Consider the following 19,853-nt stretch of genomic DNA (forward strand, 5'->3'; position numbering starts at 1 on the left):
ATAGCATAAAAATACTCTATTATAATTCTTACTCCAAATCATAAATATTAGAAAACTGCTTAAAATATCAAAGTAAAAGTGTCCATATATGTTATTACAGATTTCCGTAATAAATGAAGTTAATATTAATGCATCAGTGAGCGTTACACTGTTATATTTGGTTGGGGAGTCAGGTTTAACACCTTTTACTGACTACAACTATTAAGAAAAGATAGTTAATTGAAAGTATTACACAGAAAAAGTCTTTGTTGGCGTTATTAGTGATACGCGTTTCTCTCCCCCCCCCCCCCACAAGTCCAAACATTTGCTGTGAACAAATATGCAAAAGGAAAATGAATCATTATTCCTTGCAATCAGGTGTTTTCCATCTAGCAATCGGGGAGTAAACGTCCGTGTCAGGTGTTGTGAGTTAACATGCCCGAGAGTCAGGGGGTTAACGCTATCTCCTGCGCGAGTGTGCTTTAATCTGTTCCAAATTCAGATGCGGGGAGGTGCCACGACACGGCGGTGCCTGTTTGGACCCTGGTACTCCTGAGCCTCAGCGCCGATGCCTGACCCGAATCGGTGCGGGTGAAGCCAACCATAGAAATGACTCATTGGCACTCTGAGCGAGCGGAGGAGGAAGAGGAGGAGGAGGAGGAGACCACACTGAGCAAGTGATAAAGGAAAATTGAGTGGGATGTTCATCCTGCGAGGACATGACAAAGGGTTACCGCGGTCAAGTGTGCAGCCTTAAATAACTTTCGATGATGCCGGTTTGAAAATGTAGATTCCACATCCGGAATAGAAACTGAAGCTATCGGGACAGGTCGTGCTGTCAAATTTGAGTGATCGCAAACCACGAGACACGGGCATGCATGTTTTGGTACCCGTACAAACATCCATCGCACCGAACACCCACAGATCACGTGCACGCCGTGGTCACTCATCCGCAACACTCTTACAGCTCTCACTTCCCCTCTGTCCCCCCCTCCTGTCAAGTCGTCAGTTGATGTGGGCTCGGCGCTATGGAAAAAAAAAAAAAAAAAAAAAAAACTCGCCAGTCAACAGTTACACTCCGCTCCGAGCCCCCTGGTTTAAAAGCAGGGGAGGTGAAAAATATCCCGAGTGCCGCAGTCCAACCCCCCCCCCCCAGCTCAAATTACTGTTGTTACATCAAACATCTCCTTTGGTCACGATAATAATAACCGCAGCTCCGAGGGAAAACAAGGCCGGGAGTGCATAGAGACAAGAGAGGCACAGAGCCCTGAAATACAACTCCACAGAAAGAGCTCATAGCTCATGGTTGACCATTTTAATCCAGCCCCCCCCCCCCCCCATTCATCAGATCCCCCACTATGTGGAGCTGCTGCCAGGGACCCTCATTCTCTCTCTCTCTCTCTCACACACACACACACACACACTCTCTAACAGTCCCAGAGACCCTTGGAAGCAGCCAGACCTGCGATGGAGGAGGGTCAGCGGAGGGTCAAAGCAGAAGCAGCCATGTTACTTTTCTAACATGCATGTACAAAAAAAAAAAAAAAAAACCTCCACATTTTCAGGGGCCAACAGTTCACAAGGCAGTTTGATCTGACACGGTTCTTTTTTTTTTTTTTTTTAGGAAACACTGACTTCCGTTGTAATTTTGTCTTTTTTTTTAATAACAAAACATTTAACAATATATATATAAAAAAAAAAAAACTAAAAATAAAAACACCAGTTGACAAAAATCATAAAATACTTATTGTTATGGCAACAACAACAAAGAACATTCACACTTCTTTTTTTTACCATTTTCTTTTAGCTTTGAATACAAACTATTTTCACTACACTCTGCAACCTAAATGATCGTAACTCAATTTAAGAGGCATACGGCTACAGTGTAGCAACATTTTAAACCTTAAGATAAGACCGCTGGAGAAACAGCAGGAGGGACAATGTCTTCATCTTTTTTTAATGGTTTGCGAAAGTGTGCTACCGAGTTTGTCATCTGCTGTGTATCAGGTCTGGTTTTTAGGTTGTGTGTGCATTTAGAAAAGAGGTTTTCAACCATTCCTCAAACCATCACACAGGGGGCACATAAATAGATGTTTGGCTCTGATCGCAGACTCCACGAGGTCAAATACATCGAATCACTCCACGTACCAAAAGTAATCCCATGCTTGTTTTTTTTTGAAAGACGGAGACATCACGCATACATAAACTTTAGGAGGGGTTATTAAATTGAGATTCATTCCTCATAGTCTGATGGAAGCCCACTCTTTGCAGTAAGTTATGTCCGTCTCTGTTACATGTAGGTATACTGGATGTATGTTGTCAGATTTTTCTGGAGAAATCTGAAGCACTGAATTGCTCCAGCGACAGAATCTCAATTCCACATCACACATAAGGCCAACAAATAAACTCAAGCTGCGTCGTCGTCATTTTCAGTCTGAAAGCGAACATCTGTTTCCGGGACTTCCACGATGTTTCACACACTGAAATATCACCAGTTAACGCCTAAATACGTTTTCATAAACTGCTTTAGGCGGTCAGACGGTCCCGAGCGGGGCAGGAAGAGTGAGCCAGGGGCGTCTCAGACGCTGGCGGTGGGCGGAGCCTGTTGAGGGTTGCTGGTGGCCATGGGAGTGGCCTGCCTGGGGAGTGTGTACACGGCGCCCAGGAACTGATCCGCGATGCGTCCGGCCTCTCGGAGGCCGCTGAGCAGGGCGCCGTGAACCGTGGCGGGGTAATTTCTGATGGTGTGCTCACCGGCGAAGAAGAGACGAGGGACGGGCTGGGAGGAAAAGAAAAACATGTAGAAATGAGTAATTAAAAGAAAATAAGAATGGCGCGAGTGGAACAGTGTGGTGGTAGACTGTCAGAACTCGTCGGTCAAATACATAAATACGACTTGTTCGATTCGATGTGCATGCGAACATCAAAACAGCCAAAAAACATCTGTGCTGGGAACAAACTGCAGCGCTTTTGGTTTGGTTGAATACTGTGGGCAGGCTGGGCTGCCTTCTCTCCCTCACTTTCTCTCTCTCTCTCTCTCTCTCACACACACACACACACACACACACACACACACACACACACACACACACACACACACACACACACACACACACACACACACACACACACAGACATTCTCACCTGGACACAAACCAGTACGATAACGACTTCATTCTCGTGTGCGGTTTACCTGCGAGGCTCCTGGGATAGCCGGCCCCGGCGTGATGGGCTGCGCCATCAGGTCGTAGTCGTTACCTGAAGAACCCGCTGCCACGTACGAGTAGGAGCCCCGGGCCCAGGGGTCGGCGCGCCAACGGGTGACCACGGTTTCCTTCGGCTGCCATGACGACAAACAACAACACGCGCTTTTTAAAGGAGTTTCCATGAGGATATCGCAGGGACCTGTAAGCAGCTGGATGGTGAGCGGCTCCAGCGCTGGCCCGCGTGCGTATGATTTTATCCCATTTGAAACCATAAGCAGATGATTTATAACGACGGGTGGTTTGGATGCGACTCCGCTTGCGAGTGCTTTCACGTATGTTCGCTGCGTAAATCTGGTTATGGGGGTCAGTTCAGGAATGAATTCTGACATTCCGCTTTGAGACTTTCTCTGTTGTTTTCCAATACTTTACGGTTTCAGCTTAGAAATCAAAAGCCACCACTACTTTTCTGCAAATAGCAAACTCAATTGAAAACTGCGGCAGGCGGACATCGAATTTCACGTGTGCAACAGGATTAAGCTGAAGGTGGTAGATAGAGAGGTAAAACATGCACAAACAAATGTTGCCTGGTTTTTGTTTTTAATTGACGGTGTACGAGCGTGTACCTGTGGCACAGCGCTGCTTCCAAATATTCCTTTGAGAATGGCCAGGCAACGTCCGACGATGACGTCATCGCTGATGTTCTCCATGATGCCGGCGGCCTCCCCGGCCATCAGAGCCAGTAGGATCGGGGCTGACGAGGTAAAAGTCACACTTTGTTATAGGCGCTGTCATTTTTTTTTTTTTTACTGAACAGATCTTAAAACGGCCTCCCTCTGCTTGGATGTGAAAACGATACCGTGTGAGAAAGTGCTGCAACAAATAATAGCAACAGCAAATGATCCAAATGACGTCCGTGTGATCTCATCACCTTTGTAGAGGTTCCAGAAGAGGAAGAGTTCACCCCGACTCGCGGTGGTGGAGCCGACGTGGCCAAACAGGTTGACGCTCGGATCCCAGAACACGCGGTCGAAACACAGCACCACCTGCAAAACACAAAAGCAAGGACAGTCGCACAACAATCCTGTGAAGTAAATCTCATGTTCGAAGCACATTCACTGGAGTTATGACCATGTGAACGCCAGAGCTCCCTCTGCTGGACATGCGACGTTAGTAGCAGCTCAGATTGCATAATAATGCAGCATTCTCCTCCTGCAGCAGCACGAGGAGATAAAACTGCTCTGCTGCAGATGATGCTCAGCAACAGAGGGAGTGTAAGAGCTGGTGGGTCGGCAGCGACGCGGGATGAGCACCCTGATCGGATTACAAACACATTGGCATAACAGAACAGTCTCCGGCTCCACCTCCACACACACTGCCACACTCTCAGTCCCAGGATGCAGCAACGCAACTCGGTCTATTTAGAGGGTGGAGGGGAATCCTTCGTGTCTGAGCTGTATAATAACACAGGCTGATTTATGAAGCAGGAAAAAAAAGTTACAAGAGGAGGAGGAGGAGGAGGGAATCATACTGCAGGGGTGTAATATGTAACTGCAAAAAAAACCTAAAAACTGCTAAACTTGCAAGATACACAATAAATTCTGAATTTTGGACTACAGCTGAAGGTGAAGTTGCCAGAATAAGGACACTACAGCAGGGACAGCAGTAGGAGGTCTCCCTAAGGAACCAAATCCCGAGTCCTGCTGGAAACGCTACTGGATTTTGAGAAAAAAAACAAAAAACTATTAAGAGCCGTCTCGGCCACGTCAGACGAACATGTCCAACCTTGTTGAGGTTGCCGAAGCCCATCCTCTGTATAGCTGATGTCTTCCACTCTGGCAGCGGGGGGACAAACTGGACGGCGGGGGGCTGCTGCTTCAACACACCGAGAGGCAGCGTGCACAGCACGGCGTCACACTTGTAGATGAAGGTCTGAGTCGTGGAGCGAGTGTTGACAGCTATCACCTCACAGCCTGGAGAACCAAGAGAAGAATAACCTTTAACATGGATTATTCCACTTTTGCCATGTGGCAAGACGACAACACGCACGCACAGTCCTGTGCACGTACCAGATGCTGTGTATCGGACCTGTCGCACTGCTGTGTTTAGTTTGATGTCCAAACCCTCCGCGAGGGCCACGGGAACACACGAGTAACCGTTCCTTACTGTCAGGTGGCTGCCTGTGAACTCAAAGTCATCATCCTGTGGACAGATAGATAACCCCGTCATCCCAGCAGCACAATAAACTTTCCTCGCGTAATAAGACGGTGACAGAAATACCTCAAAGTTTAACTGGCACAAAGTTATCATGCATGCGGAATTGTAAGAGCCTTCAGGGTCTTTGTAGTCCTGACACGACTCTTCGAATCGTTCAGTTATGACATTTTTAAAACGGGTACATGTATGTACCTGATCCCAGTGCTTGAGAGAAAGGGTGGAGAGGGGCGTAGCGTTGGCAAACTCCAGGTTGGCGAAGTGCCAGTCGAGGATCTGCCGATCCCTGGATGACAGGTAAACATCACTGTGGGAACGAAGGGAAGGAAATTACTGACAGCCATTCAGGCAGATTCACGCATGCACAAGCTGGCTGGACTCGAACTGCTGTCAATTTAACAATATAATTTTCATTATACTACATGAGCTGAACACTATAAACTAAGGCAATTGCTACGGGGCATAACACCGGTAAACACTTGCTGCTATGGGTTGCAGAGTTCCAACAAGCGAGCATTTTTATTACTACTAAGGAAACTATTTTCACTGCAGACAAATCAGCCAATAACGCTTTAACACGGCTGGTCTACTACATTTAGGCTGGTGATTAGATCAATTCATGAAAGAAGCCTTCTGTCGAGCCACATTATCAGTGAAATCACAGGCTGGTGTATTGAAACAAACCGGAGCGACAACATGCAAATAATAGAAAAAAAGGGTTTCCCAGCCAGTGTTGGCACGTTTGATGAACAAAAGGAAGCAGAGCAGCGCAACTAAAAACGGTGTTGTGGTGAAAGCTGACCAAAATACAGGAAAACTACATTTACAAAATGGAACTTAAAACTAATATAATGTAATATAACCCTTAATATAAAAGAAGGGCATGGTGGGTGAACATAGCTTATTCTCATTCTGAGCACTCCACCCTACCACATTTATGAAGATGATGCCGACACTGGGTAGGGATAATGTTACCTGGGCGGATTGGCCTCCAACTCCTGCAGCTTCTCCTCCAGCTTGACCTGCATCTCCACCAGTTCATCGTACTCCTACACGGAGACACGGCAGGCAGGGGTGACGTGTCGATTGTAAATACATCAGCATAATCTCGCCGTTAAGAGGCTGTGCAAATATTATGATCATAAATAGAACTAACATTAATTACAAATCTTTCCATTCAACAGCGTGACAAAACGCTGACGGCTAAATTGTATTTCAGGCACGGTAATATTTATAAGCAATTATACTTGAAGGATATTTCGCAGTAAACTTGAGTCAGACTTGAGGAGCTGTTTGATGGCTTTAACTAGGTGAGAGTGTGTGGCGTGCGTGTCTACTGGGTACACACCCAGAGGGTTTCGGGTCATGTAGAAAGGACAAGCAGCTTTCACAGAAAGGGCTGACTCAACCTGTTCATTAGTTCACCACAACAGAACAAACAACAAAAACAGCGCCGAGTCTGGTAATACCGCTAACCGCTCCGAGACGCAGCTACACCGAGTCTTAAAGGCGCCTCCCAACTAGCAAGGTGACCTGGGGAGGTGCTGCAAGTGGCAGGAATCCCATGAAATATCCACCGCCAAGAAATATACGGACGCAATCATCTGCTTACTGGCTTTGAAATCTTGTTACATGGCGTTGTCATAGACGCATGTCATGCACGCGCACACACACTCTGAAATGCTCAGCCTGTGTATGTTCCTCTGCAGACAGAAACACCGTCAGACCGTGATTCAAAACCTTGGCGTGGTTTCTCACAGCGGACGGGTCGCCGTTCAGATACCAGCAGCTGTGTTTAAACCAACGAAAACCTCCTTCTAAAATACACAGCGAGCAGCAGTGGAGGTGATTTATCCGCCCCAAAAATAAAACAGCAGCCCTCACTCTAATAATACATCCTACCGAGGCATTAAACCACTTAAACACAGCCTGTCTGGTTTACTTAGACGGCACAGCATTAAAATTCAGTGAGGCATCCACCCTGACCTAGTAGTCTATAAAATATCCCCCTTCAACATGCTCGTACTTCTTCAGCATTATAATACTGTTGCAAATTCCCTGTTTGATCTTTGTTTGACAAATGTTGCCCTTCAGAACGAAGACAGATCGCGGTGGTCAACCTCCTGACCTATAGATAATCAACAGAGGAAATCTAATACTGTCAGCTTAAAGCAAATGAAAACACAGACGCTGTGTAATACCCACAACACCACAAACACAGTTAGACCTTGTTGGCTTTTAAACTGAGCTCTTCTGACTCTCTGGTCCGAGAGGTCTGAGCAAGTCATGAAAGTGTCACAAAAGAATCTTTTTTTTTTTTTTTTTTTTTTTAAAGATACGTGCCTGCAGTGTGAGAGTACGAAGTGTAGGAACTGTACGGAGATGTCTGAATTCTATCGTAATGTTCCTACGTGACACTGTTCAGTTTCATTCATGAGCTTCTGTGTTTCTGAGCAGCTTACTTTGCAGAGGGAGGTGAGGTCGCGGTGTTTGCTCTTCACCAGGAACTCGGCTGTGATATCTCTCGGGGGTTTGACTTCACTTGCTTCTTTGTACTGCTGATGGAGCTCCTTAACACGCTCCTTAGTGGTCACCATCTGAAAGGTGGGGAAAAAGAAGGGGGGGGGTTAAAGTCATGATTGACTGGACATGCTTTTTCACTAGTATTGTCAGTACTTATGTTGCAAAGTTGGCCACATGTTGGCAACTGGGGGTTTAAAGCATTACTCGAAAGCAAATTAGAAGTGTTGGCTGAGGAAAGGCAGCTCTTCTTTCCTTCTCCAGCCTCACAGTTAAGTGGTAATAGCAGCATTAATGTCATTTAAAACTGCTCAAGGCTGCCCAGAGTCACCCAAACTTCTGCTCACCTTATTGAGAAGATCCCTGAGATCTTCCTGTGTTTTTACAATCTTCTTCCAGTGCTCTATCTGCTCATCTTTCACATGCTTCTCCTGCAGCCTGCACACATACAGATACACTGTTAGAAGTGCCATCTTTGTTTGTTTGTGTCTGTGTATGTCTCTTCCACGTGTGCACAGGACACATCAGCCACCATACTCACTGTATGACCACCTCCAGTGCCTGTCCCAAGGAAACAGGCTTGTTGTTGAGGAAGTTGAAGTCCAGCTGGTGGCTGAGGAAGGAGGTGGCCTCCAGCAGTCGGTTGAACTCTTGTTCCACCATCTCGTCTTTTTCTTTTGGCACCTGGACACGTATGTGATCACATGATAAGGTCAGTATAGCATCGGTCACATTAATGACAGCATGCTAGATCCAACTGAAGCCACAATTCTTTACTTATGTCGAATATAATAACTACATTGGGAAATACAACTGCACTAGAAAAAAAAAGTCATCGTTTAGTCTTGATGGAATTTATGATATTTATACATGGCACCACACCAACTTTTAACTTCATGTCTGTAATTTGCTTCTGTTAATAAATCATTGATTCACTAATATACACAGAATGAACATAAATAATGCAGTTATTTCCCTTCCAAACATTAACATTCCCAATATTTCATGCTTGGATGAACATGCAGTTTTCAAAATCAATTAATGTTGGACACGATGCTTAAAAATAACCAGTTTTATAGATAACAAGTGTGCGGGGGGTCCGTCTGTGATTGGTGTGGAGCACCCGCTCAGAGTCCACATGGTCCATGTTCCAACTGTGGCACAGTGGGCGAGTTAGATGTACGGGAGGACTCTGATGTTGGGGGTCGAGGGTGCTGCACATCAATCACAGATCCTTAATGTACAAAATCTCCGGTCCATAGTCAGTATGTTATCGGATTATTTGTACAGTATCACAAATCTAAACAGAACAATCCAACAGTTTAAGACTTAATTAAAAAAATGATAAATGGTGTGTTGAGTTTATGTTTCCTGCTCTAAAAGATGGAAGTTGAACACGAGTTACTCATTTGTTTTTCTCTTTATCAACTACAGGAATGAGAAACGGTTACATGAGGTAAAATTCAAATGAATGAAATGTTTAACTCTAAAAATGAGGGAAGGAATATATGATGTAAATAAACAGATACATACACTTGTGCACCGTTCACCCTTTAGTAGTTCACCATAAAATGAACATGGAGGGGGTTGAAGAGACAAGAAGGGGAGGGGGGGGAGAGTGAGAAAACATATTAAATAAACACAACTTTAACCTTAAACAGGTTTGCACAAAAGTAAAACATTTACATTAAATTAGCTTTTTACGGCACAGGAAGAAACCAGTTACACGAAATGTGGATGCCTCAAGAGGCCTGTTGGCTAATCTCTACTTCAATGGAAGTGCCCTGAAAAGGAACCTAAACATCCTACCAGTGTTGCTGCCACTTAATGGCCAGAACAAAAAGGAAAGGTAAAAAGAAAACACTGCTTCTTGTCGATTTTAAGATGATATCCATTTGCTGTTTGTTCTGTTCTCAGAGCAACTCAAGCTGTTGTTGATAACACGCGAAGGTTAAATAACTCTACCATTCACTGTGTTTCATGGAAAGCCAGATCCCTGCCTGAGGACAACAAACAGGCTTGGAGAGCAACTATGAACCCAGATACAGACCACTTCAATGCCATGAGGGAACTCTTGCGCATACATAAACATCTTCTGCTTAAGGAAGTAAACAACACAAAGTCCTGGTTTAAAGATATGTAAGGAAATGGATACACATCCAGCAAGTAAAAGTAAGTGAACCATTTGGAGTCGTTTGCATTGATGTGCGTCTTAAATTATGAACACGCATAATCCATTTTAACCAACACTGAATTTGCTTTACTGTTCTTGTCCACAATGCATTTATCATTCAAACATTCCCAGTGATGGAAAAGTATGTGAACCACGAGACTAATGACATCACAAAAGCCAAAGGAAGCAGTCCAATCAAATGAAAGAAGCTTGAAGGTGTGGGTTAGAGCAAGTTTAACTTAAAAAAAAAAAAAACATACCGAGTTTGATATTAACAAGAAAAATCAGTCTGTCATCATCCGAGGAAACATTAATTCCCAAATTTATCAAGGCTAAATTGGAGCTTGGTAGAAATTTGGTGACCTTAAAACAATCCTAAATATTCAAGTAAATCCACCTGCTTAAAAGCAAGTCCACCTTTCACACTGGCCCAGTCTAAGCTTAGGCGTTAACCCAAGAGAGATGATGCAGAATGACCTAAAGAGAGCTCTTCACACAAGAATACGTCCGAGTACAAAGCAGTAGAAAAAACACACTTCAAAATTCCTCTTGAGCGTTCATTGTGCCGGTCTGATCTGCGAGATTCGATGAGTGATTAAATCAGATGGTTCACATACTTTTGCTACCAGCACTGGAAATGTTTAATGGGTGTGTCAGTATGACTGAAGCAAGCAGATATGTTTCATACATCAGCTGGCAAGAACAAATCACATGCATGTCTCTGGAGCCAGCAGCCTCTTGTCATCTATCAAGCTGAGAAGTGAAATCTTGAGTTTCACAAGAAAATCTGGGTTTTTGCAAATAACAACAGGAATTTAAGTCTTTAATATCTAATTACCCACATGTTATCTGAGGAGCTTGAATGTGGCAAGAGGCAACTCAAGTTTACGGATTAAGATAAATCCTTCTACTCACCGCCTGGCCATTGGCTTCATACAGGGGACACTTCTGTTTGATCTTGGCCAGCTCCATGTTAACCTGCTTACTGACCACTGCCATGGGATTCCCTCCTGACCAGGCACACAGACACAAACAATGACAGTGACACAGTGATTACATGGGCCATTATCACCCTCTACAGGTTGATTTAAGTAACTGCAGAGCGTCCAAAGAGCTAGCTGTGTTAAAGCAGTGATCTCGAAATATGCTTTTATTCCAACTAAATGTGATACACGTAGTCATTTGCATCCCGGACTTAATAAGGTTCACTACTAAGATCAGTTGTTGAGTATTCGTGTCAAATTAAAATGCCAAAACGTGCACCTCCATAGCATGCAGCTCGACATTAAAGATCTACAGTATGCTTTGACGTAATTATGTGTTTGACTTTAATAATCATAGGAGAAATCGGGTTCTTACCCAGCCCTGTCACAACCATGGCTCCCAGATCTGCAACATAGTTGCCCTTCCTAAACGTGGCCACTCTGCCTCCAACACGGTCCTGCATGGGAACACAAAGTAAGTCAATTCTACGGTAGCACAATAAACCTGTAGCAATTATAATATAAAGTTTACATCACATGATTGACTGTCACAAAAAGTTAATAAGTGGTAGCATTAATCTTACAACGCTATTAATTATACAATTACAGTATCAACTTTTAAAATTACAAAATAAGTTATACTTATAGCTGATTAACAAACTATGACAGTTTAACCGAGACCTTGTTGGTGACCTACCCTGGCTTCCAGTACTGTAACATCCATCCCAAAGCTCTGCAGCTGCCTGGCTGCAGCAAGGCCGGACACACCTCCACCAATGACTATAACTTTTCCGGTCTTCTTAGCTGCAACAACAAACAGGAAGTGCTTTAATTAGGTGTCACTTATGACAATTCCAAGGTCAATGTCTCTGAACGCTTTCGACTACATGTTTTTTTTAGGTCATTGTTAGTGTTTTAAAATGGCAAAGAATGACATTAACTCACTGGGTAAAGGCTTGACCCTCTTGTAAATGCCAAAGTTAATGAGACCATGTCTTTCTAAGTAGCTGTGTATCCTGTGGACCAACCCCGTATCACCTAAAAAGAGAAGAAAAGAACACCAAATATCAATTTCTGCATAAAATCTCATAACAAATAATTACATTAATTAAAACAATGGAAAAATAATGTTTAATTTAATGTCTCACTGTTGTATGGCGCTTCAAGCTGCTGTAATGTTGCCTCAAAGGTCAGCTGGATTTTAGGGTTGTCCAGCCACAGTTGGAGCTGGATGAGATGAATATGAATTAGTCGCATGTATGATTAAATACAATTAGATCACAGTGCTCTGTAAAGAAAGACAGAGTAATGTGTTTAGATTGACACGTACTGTACGGTTGCGGATGTACAGGAAGACTTTCTGAGTTTGTTGGGGACCGCTGATGATGTCGGGGAAGCAGGCAGCCTCCTGGGAGGTCATACGGTCATGAGGAAGACGGCTCTGGAAAGCAGCTCCTTCCACACCTAAAAATAGATATGCCCATTTCTATTCTGTTAACAATGAGTGTTCAGGGTATGCAATGAGTTCTGACTTCGAATTGAGCACATGGTAAATGATCAAAAACAGTCTTCATTTCTGTAATGATTCTTGTATTAAGATAATATTATTAGCGCTTCCATTTGAAGTTTCTGTTTTGACATGCTGCACCAAATGTCAGACTAACCCGATGGCTCCTCGGGTTCACTGTCATTCTCCTCCTCTACTGGTGGAGGTGGAGGAGGGATGACCTGCTTCCTTTCTTTCTCTGCCTTGGCATTTCTCTCCTCCTCCGAGTAGTATTCGTCCTCAGACAGATTGGCGAGACTTTCGTCCATCTCGCGGTACTCCACCTGCAACAATAGGCACAATAAAAGCATCATTAAAACCTTTATTCACACCACTGGCAAGTTTGTTTACTCACATTTCTCTCAGAAGTGCTGAAATCTTTCCGGGGGGGTGGGGGGAGGGAACCAACAAAAACGATGATCATCACACTGCAAACACTGAGAAGAACTTCTCAGAACTTGTTTCTAACTTCCATTAGTGAAAGGGAAAATTTGTCAATTATAATACAAAGCAACAAAGCACCTGAAGTTAAAATGTTGAAACATATTGATCTTCTAAGCAAACAAGCCAATCGTCCTAGAATATAGTCAATTCTGCCAAAACCAAATTAAGCTCATTTCCTCTTCCTCATGAGCGTGCAGAAACCTAAAATGTTTACTTTTGCTCGCTTCCGTCGACTCGTCCTACGGACTTCAGCTGAGTCTGGGTCGGCCCCACCAGGGCCTGCTTGGTGGGACAAAGGGGCCACTCCCGGTTCCCCACTGGGGGACGACCTCTCCTTCTTCTTTGTCTCCATAACTCCTGCAGCCGAGGCTGAGGGACCCGTCTGCCCATCTGAAATGGGGGCCCTTTCGCCTCCCGCTGCTCCAACAGAGGAGGAAGAGGAGGAGGAGGAGCCAGCATCGGATTTCTTGCTAGACAGCATTATGGAGGACGTTGGAGGCCTCTCCTGAACAAACAGGGAACAGCAATCCTTAATGGTGAAACAGGCAACAATCCAAAGTGCAATAACTTTTTAGGTGAAATGGTTGAAATTTGAATCTTCGAATAGTATCATCAATGAAAAAAATTATTCGATGAATATGTTGAAGTATGGGTAGTGAGTGTTGAAAAAGCAAACATTTAATGTGTGTGTCCTTCGTGCAACACTTTGTGGCATTCCCAATTGACAACACATTTGTACGAAAAAAATTATAATTTACAACAGTTAACGTATAAAAACACTAACATGCCAAATTTATATCTTACTCACTAGTGGTTTGGTTAACAAATAAACTCTTATCAGAAACAACATACAAAGATCCCTATGTGATCTTAAAAGCAGTGAATGCCCCGCAAAGACAACAGTCCACCAACCACCAAATATTGTCTGCTCTCAGGAATACACCCCCCCTCCCCCAATATATCCTATTTGTAGTACTGGATGGTTTCATGTTAACTGTGCATGAATGTTATGGTTTTATGAAATGAGGTTCTCCAAGGTACAGTAACCTTGTCTTGTTTTGTTTTACCCATTTCTCCGTGCACCTGGTAATATCCATTCAAACACTAAGAAATGAAGACAGAACCAGAAATATGGTTACGAACAGGACCAACTGAACAAAAAAAAATAAAAATGTTGGCCTTTTACATGACATTGAATGAATTTTAACTCATCTCAAAACAAATAACAAATGCCCACCGAATTGCACTGGAAAAAAAATAAATAAAAAAAAAATCAGGTCAAATGTGTATTTACTGTTGTCGAGTTTTTACATTTGTTTTGACAAAAACCTGAAAAGGCTTAAAACCTTTGAACCCGCGGTGTGTTGGACGACTGCTGTTAACCTGGATAACTGCTGTTCATCACATATCTTTGTTGTCTTTCTTACATCGTCCATTTGATCAAATGAACTGTCTTTAGCTGGTTTTGATTAAAAACAGCAAAGCCAGCAGCAGCAGGGTGCTACGCGCTGAGCTAGCGACCGCTAACGGCAAGCTTTCCGTCTCGACCGGGATTGCACGCAACACCTTACGGATATAATATCGTGGTCGCGTAATGGCCGTGCAACACCCGTTGTACCGAAACCACAAATCGGCGTCGTTTTTCAAACGCATCTCTTTCAAATGGATCCTACGGCACCGTGCTACGTTAGCTCACGCTAACAATGAGATCTAGCTTAGCGGCTAAGCTGCCCAGTAGGTGCGCCGGCTTTACTCGCAAAAAAGGATCTTTGTCCATAAACTGACAGCGAGATCATCGCTAAACCTCTGTACACGAGGAGGTGCATCCTTTAGGAAATGAAGGCAAACGTTAAATATTGAAAATATTGATGATACCTCTCAATCCCCCGAAGATGTAAACACAAAGACGGCACAGTGTCTTCTTCTTCTTCTCCTCTGTAAGAGCCCCTCTGTGATTGGTGGATGGAAACGTTACCCGAGACCGTATCACTAACGTGATTGGCTGTAGAAGCCGTCAATCATAAGGAAGGCGGCGCTTACGACTGCCGCAATGTACCTGTTTGGTAACTTCACGTTTAATTATGTCCACTTCTTTTCAACACATCTGCCCTTTTTTTTTTTTTTAATGGTATAAACATTTAAATAATGTGGAATAAAAATGTATTTACTGGTCGGGATTCAGCGTTTCCGGTACCTAACTTCCGTTTACAGTTTGCAAATACTCTGACGTCAGCCCGGAAAAACAGGATGGGCCGGTGAGGAAGGAGTAAACAGGTAAAGGTGATCTGAACCTTCCTCTTACGCCTCAGGGAAGCAAACCGATGTTTTGACTCCTTTGTTTCTCCATTTTGAGCCGACTGCGCGTAAGTAACAACTAATATCCTAATGGAAATCAACAAACATGTATATTTCTGCATTTTAAAGTGAGGGGTGATCTCTGTTACGCTCTTAACAAATGTGGAGTTTTGCTTGGAGTTAAATTTCTGCGTTTAATTTTAAAGCATTTTAAAGGTGTGGCTTGTTATGTTGGGCTGGGAATAAGTTGTTGCAGCTTTAGATAAAGTCCTAAATTAAATCAAAAATGAAAATAAGACACTGTACGGAAAAAGGGAGGAGCAGGGGAACGAAAAAGGATCCATGTAAATTGCATGAGGGAGTGTTTCGTTTTCCATGGCTGTGATATAATACACTTGAAGTAAGGATATGGTGCAACATGTAAACAAGAACAGATTTGTGATATGATACGTATTTAATCCAACAGAACCAAGGAACCATGGTGAAGCAAGAGAGCGAGTCAACCAACCGGCCTGACAACACTGCCTTCACACAGCAGAGGCTTCCAGCATGGCAGCCCATGCTCTCCGCTGGCATCGTCATCCCCGGGTTTGTCCTCATAGGTCTGGCATTCATCGGCATTGGCGTCGCTCTCTTTGTCACCTCGCGGAGCATCCAGGTGCTGGAGGTACGACTGTGACCCTGAAGGCATATACCAGTCTACATGACAGTGAAGGATCAAATGTCACCAACAAAAACAGAGGAGAAACATTCAGTCAATATCAAGACCGTTTTCTGTGTTGAGATGTGGTTCCAGCACATTTCTGATGAATGTTGCGTGCCTCTGCTATCTGCTTATGGACTTGTAAGGTGTTGTAGCCATCAATAATTAATCGTAACCTTTCCTGTTCTTTCCCACACAGATGGACTACACCGGCGTTGAGCAAACTTCACCGTGCTTCAGGTGCACTAACACCGACATCCAGAAATGCGTATGCAATCTGGACTTCTCCATTGACAGTCTATTTCAGGTTGCAGTTGCGCTTTACACGCTCGCACACAAACTACTTAATAATTCATCAAGTTAAACCCTGCTCTTGACCCATGGTTGTGTTTTTGTGATTCTCTTCTCCACCACAGGGGCCTGTGTTCTTCTATTATGGCTTGTCCAACTACTTCCAGAACTACAGGAAGTATGGGGTGTCCAAAGATGACAACCAACTGTCTGGAGACTTGACTTACTTTACGGTGAGTTAATAACACACTCGCATAACACTCATTTCCAATGGATAAATAAAACCCATATGTCTGAAATTGAAATAAAAAGGAGATTTTAAGTGGCATCTTGGTCAAACATTTGGGTGCAGTTCATATTTTTTTTTTTTTTTATCAAGGTACAGATTTTGATCATTGTGCAGTACCTAAAGCTGCTTTGGTGGTACGACTGCTCATCTGTAATTCAAACAAAGACATTAGATTATCTATTTGAGCAATGAAAGAAACAGTCTTCTTTGTCTCTTGCAGAGTCCCAGTGACACCTGTGACCCCTACAGGAATGACAACGGCAAGCCAATTGTCCCATGTGGATCAGTAGCGAACAGCATGTTCAACGGTATGTATGGCATTTAAAAGTAACCGTGCAGATGTAGCTTGGATGATGTTTATTTGCTGCATTAAAGGGAGTGTTAAGTCTTGTGTTTGGTTTTTGAAGACACCTTCAAGCTGTATCAGATTGTCAACGGGACAAAGAAGCAGGTGCTCCTTGATGGAAAAGGAATTGCTTGGTGGACAGACTACAACATCAAATACAGAAACCCCTCTGTCATACCTCTGAAGAACGCCTACAATGGTAGTAACTTCAGTTAAATGTTACATTACTTGCTGTCTTTTATTGTTAAGTAGTGCTTTGATGCATGTTAACTGTGTTTGATGAGGGATTTTACAATCTGCACAAGGCATTAACAAAAAAGTATTGGAAGAAGTCCAGGAAGGAAGTTAATTGTGGACTATTTTGATTTACAGGTACTGTGAAACCTGTATATTGGACCAGGCCTGCTTACGAGTTAGACATCTCAGATCCTGCTAACAACGGCTTCATCAATCAAGACTTCCTGGTGTGGATGAGGAGGGCAGCCCTGCCAGATTTCAGAAAGCTGTATCGACGAATCACAGAGGGCGATTATGCACAGGGTCTCCCTGCTGGAAAGTACTCCCTTGAAATCGCCTACAGTATCCTTAAATGCATGACAGCTTCTGGGAAGGTTTTAAAGGTGGAGTCGAGAGGTATGGGTAGTTATGTTTGTTTACCATGAGTCCTGTAGTTTACATCACAGATTTTGTACTTTGACTTAATAGAAACATGAAAAATCAATGTCGAAGTCCAAAGTGTGTCATTTTTACCATTTTGATTCTCAATCTGTAATGAGAAATCATATTAGGCCAGGATGATTTGGGTACTATGTTGTAGGTGCTGTGGAGCAATTGAGTTTGGTTTGAATCAATTGGTATTATGACACTGGACATTGAAATAGTCTTCATCAAAATGTATTTTACTATAGTAAAGAAAGTAGGCACAAGCAAGGGATGATCAATCATGTAAAGACATCACTTAACATGTGTTTTTTAACTTGGATGCAGGACATACTTGGTTTTTGTGAATACGTTGTTTAAAACAGTGTATATGTCTAAATAATAAACATTATTCTAAGATGATATTTAACAAATTTAATACATTAGATAAAACAGTTTGACACTTACATCTTGTATGTTGCAAAATTTCAAAAGCTCCAAATTGAACTCAGGGTTTCGGGCACTGAAATTGTCTCATGTTGCGTCTAATTTTACAACCACAGCGTTGTAGTCTTAACTTGTTTTACTGGTTGGGTGTGGTTCTGTATTCAACTGGGCAGAATGAACACAATGACTCAGGAGTTCCTTGAGGTGACAAAAAACAGGCAAATTTTCTAACAAGTAAACAAGCTAGGCAAATCATTTTTGATTGATTGACGTTGACCCGGGCGGGATTTACATCAAGTCCTCAGAGATGTATTAAAAGGAGCCTATTACTGTGTTCACAAGTTTAAGTCCTTTATCTGCAGCTATTTATACATATTTTTGTGGCTCATTTTCAGTGAAAGCGAAATGGTTGTAGATTTTTATACAACTCAAGATATATTCAGATCTGTTAATTGTACAGAAATGTAAGCCAGTGGATGCCTAGAAAAAAACTTTTTAGAGCTCTAAAACACAACCAGTGTTGTATTCCTTAATGTTTTTGTTTTTTTTATGCATTTGACGCTTTAGTGAAAGTATTAGCATAAAGTCAGTATTATTTGTTTTCCATTATACAGTGCATTTTTATTGTTATGTGTCCTTAACACTTGTCCCTCCAGACTATCCTGTAATAAGCTTTGATGGCAGAAAGAAGGTGGTGTTCAGCAACGTGTCGTGGATGGGTGGAAAGAACGAGTTCCTGGGCATTGCCTACCTCGTGACTGGTTCAATGTGTGTCTTCATGTCTATAGTCATGCTCATCGTCTACGCTAAATTCAAGTTCCCTGAGGAGGAGTGAGGCTCGGATCGGCATTTATGAACCCTTTCAACATTTTTTTTTTTTCTGTACACCTAAAGGGATAATGAAAGTGCAGATCAGTGCTCATACAAAAGGTTAGAATCCACATATGAACTGAAATCACATACTGTATGTTACTCTTGACATGAATATTTCTTCCTAAGGTGCAGAAAAAAAGCTGGTGTTCGGTTTCTTGAGCAGGACTTGACCTCATTAATTGCAAAATAGAAACTGGCATTGTGGACACTGAGGTGTTATTTCCGATTTGGGAACACCTACCTGTCCTTTGGCACATCTATGGAAATGTTTTGAGTGCAAAAACACTGCCAGTCAAGTCAACTTTGTAGCCAGAAAACCTCTCTTATCTCTGTATTTATTAAATGTGTGTTTTGATCATAAAAATATAAGCGTCCTCCTAATGGCAGGTCAGTAATAATATTACAGCCATGAATAATTTGAAAAGCCATTTGATACTGGACAAAAGTTACATTTGATGTGTGTTGGAAAAATGGTGAATATGTTGCTACAACTCAGGGATATGGTATACAGGCTATCCATCTTATGCTGTTTTCTATTAGCTTGTAATAGTTTAACCATGATTATTTTTTGAAGTTTTACTTTATGCCGATATTTTTTTTTAAATTAAAAATACTCCAAAACCATGTCACAGTCATATTTGTCTTATTAGGACACTTACATGGTCAGTATTGTCATGTTATCTTTCCTTAATTTTTAACATTGGATTCCATGGTAACATTGGTAAAGTTTTAACCCCCTAATCCAATATCCATTATGACTTCAGATCAGAAATCTCTATTCTACGAGCTATAGGCTACCCAATATTTACTATCCAATTTGTTTGTATTTATAGTTTTACTGAAGTCAAACATCCAAGTACACTTTTATTCTTAATGGATCTGGGTGTTGAGGTTTTTAAAAATGTGTA

General features: G+C 42.7%; 2 protein-coding genes across 3 annotated transcripts; one reads left to right on the top strand and one right to left on the bottom strand.

The window, feature by feature from the left end:
* Positions 1-1,627: 1,627 nt before the first annotated feature.
* On the bottom strand, positions 1,628-14,995 carry kdm1a (lysine (K)-specific demethylase 1a). 2 transcript variants are annotated; one of them, XM_069707112.1, is made up of 22 exons: positions 14,938-14,995; positions 14,130-14,166; positions 13,277-13,567; positions 12,737-12,902; positions 12,403-12,536; positions 12,221-12,299; positions 12,018-12,110; positions 11,770-11,876; positions 11,449-11,530; positions 11,005-11,099; positions 9,450-9,467; positions 8,458-8,600; positions 8,264-8,354; positions 7,859-7,993; positions 6,372-6,445; positions 5,592-5,703; positions 5,252-5,384; positions 4,968-5,155; positions 4,114-4,228; positions 3,809-3,936; positions 3,173-3,319; positions 1,628-2,758 (listed from the first exon to the last, which is right to left on the bottom strand). In XM_069707112.1, the coding sequence occupies exons 2-22, from the start codon at positions 14,157-14,159 to the stop codon at positions 2,558-2,560; spliced, it is 2,562 nt and encodes an 853-aa protein (XP_069563213.1). In that variant the 5' UTR covers positions 14,160-14,166; positions 14,938-14,995; the 3' UTR covers positions 1,628-2,557. The 2 variants fall into 2 exon arrangements, with proteins under 2 accessions (XP_069563213.1, XP_069563214.1); XM_069707113.1 differs by lacking the exon at positions 14,130-14,166 and having other exon boundaries at positions 14,938-14,985.
* Positions 14,996-15,308: 313 nt separating this feature from the next.
* tmem30b (transmembrane protein 30B) lies at positions 15,309-19,569 on the top strand. The gene is made up of 8 exons (XM_069707115.1): positions 15,309-15,425; positions 15,824-16,024; positions 16,260-16,367; positions 16,477-16,584; positions 16,861-16,948; positions 17,048-17,185; positions 17,359-17,565; positions 18,729-19,569. Exons 2-8 carry the CDS (start codon positions 15,836-15,838, stop codon positions 18,905-18,907), a joined length of 1,017 nt encoding a protein of 338 aa, XP_069563216.1. The 5' UTR covers positions 15,309-15,425; positions 15,824-15,835; the 3' UTR covers positions 18,908-19,569.
* The last annotated feature ends 284 nt before the right edge of the window (positions 19,570-19,853 follow it).

This window comes from Brachyistius frenatus, unplaced genomic scaffold (genome assembly GCF_029030835.1).
Source record: "Brachyistius frenatus isolate BFR_SWC_R1_liver_20210118 unplaced genomic scaffold, ASM2903083v1 Contig_67, whole genome shotgun sequence".
Classification (NCBI taxonomy): Eukaryota; Metazoa; Chordata; class Actinopteri; family Embiotocidae; genus Brachyistius; species Brachyistius frenatus.

Bases quoted from the DNA above. Each gene is read 5' to 3' on its own strand.
- tmem30b (XM_069707115.1), top strand. From the start codon at position 15,836: ATGGTGAAGCAAGAGAGCGAGTCAACCAACCGGCCTGACAACACTGCC. The intron at 17,186-17,358 runs GTAGTAACTTCA...TTTGATTTACAG, and splicing joins TCTGAAGAACGCCTACAATG to GTACTGTGAAACCTGTATAT. The intron at 17,566-18,728 runs GTATCCTTAAAT...TTGTCCCTCCAG, and splicing joins CTCCCTTGAAATCGCCTACA to ACTATCCTGTAATAAGCTTT.
- kdm1a (XM_069707112.1), bottom strand. From the start codon at position 14,159: ATGGATATTACCAGGTGCACGGAGAAATGG. The intron at 4,229-4,967 runs GTTGGACATGTT...TGTGTTTTGCAG, and splicing joins GCTTCGGCAACCTCAACAAG to GTGGTGCTGTGTTTCGACCG. The intron at 3,937-4,113 runs GTGATGAGATCA...TTACCTCGTCAG, and splicing joins CTTCTGGAACCTCTACAAAG to CCCCGATCCTACTGGCTCTG.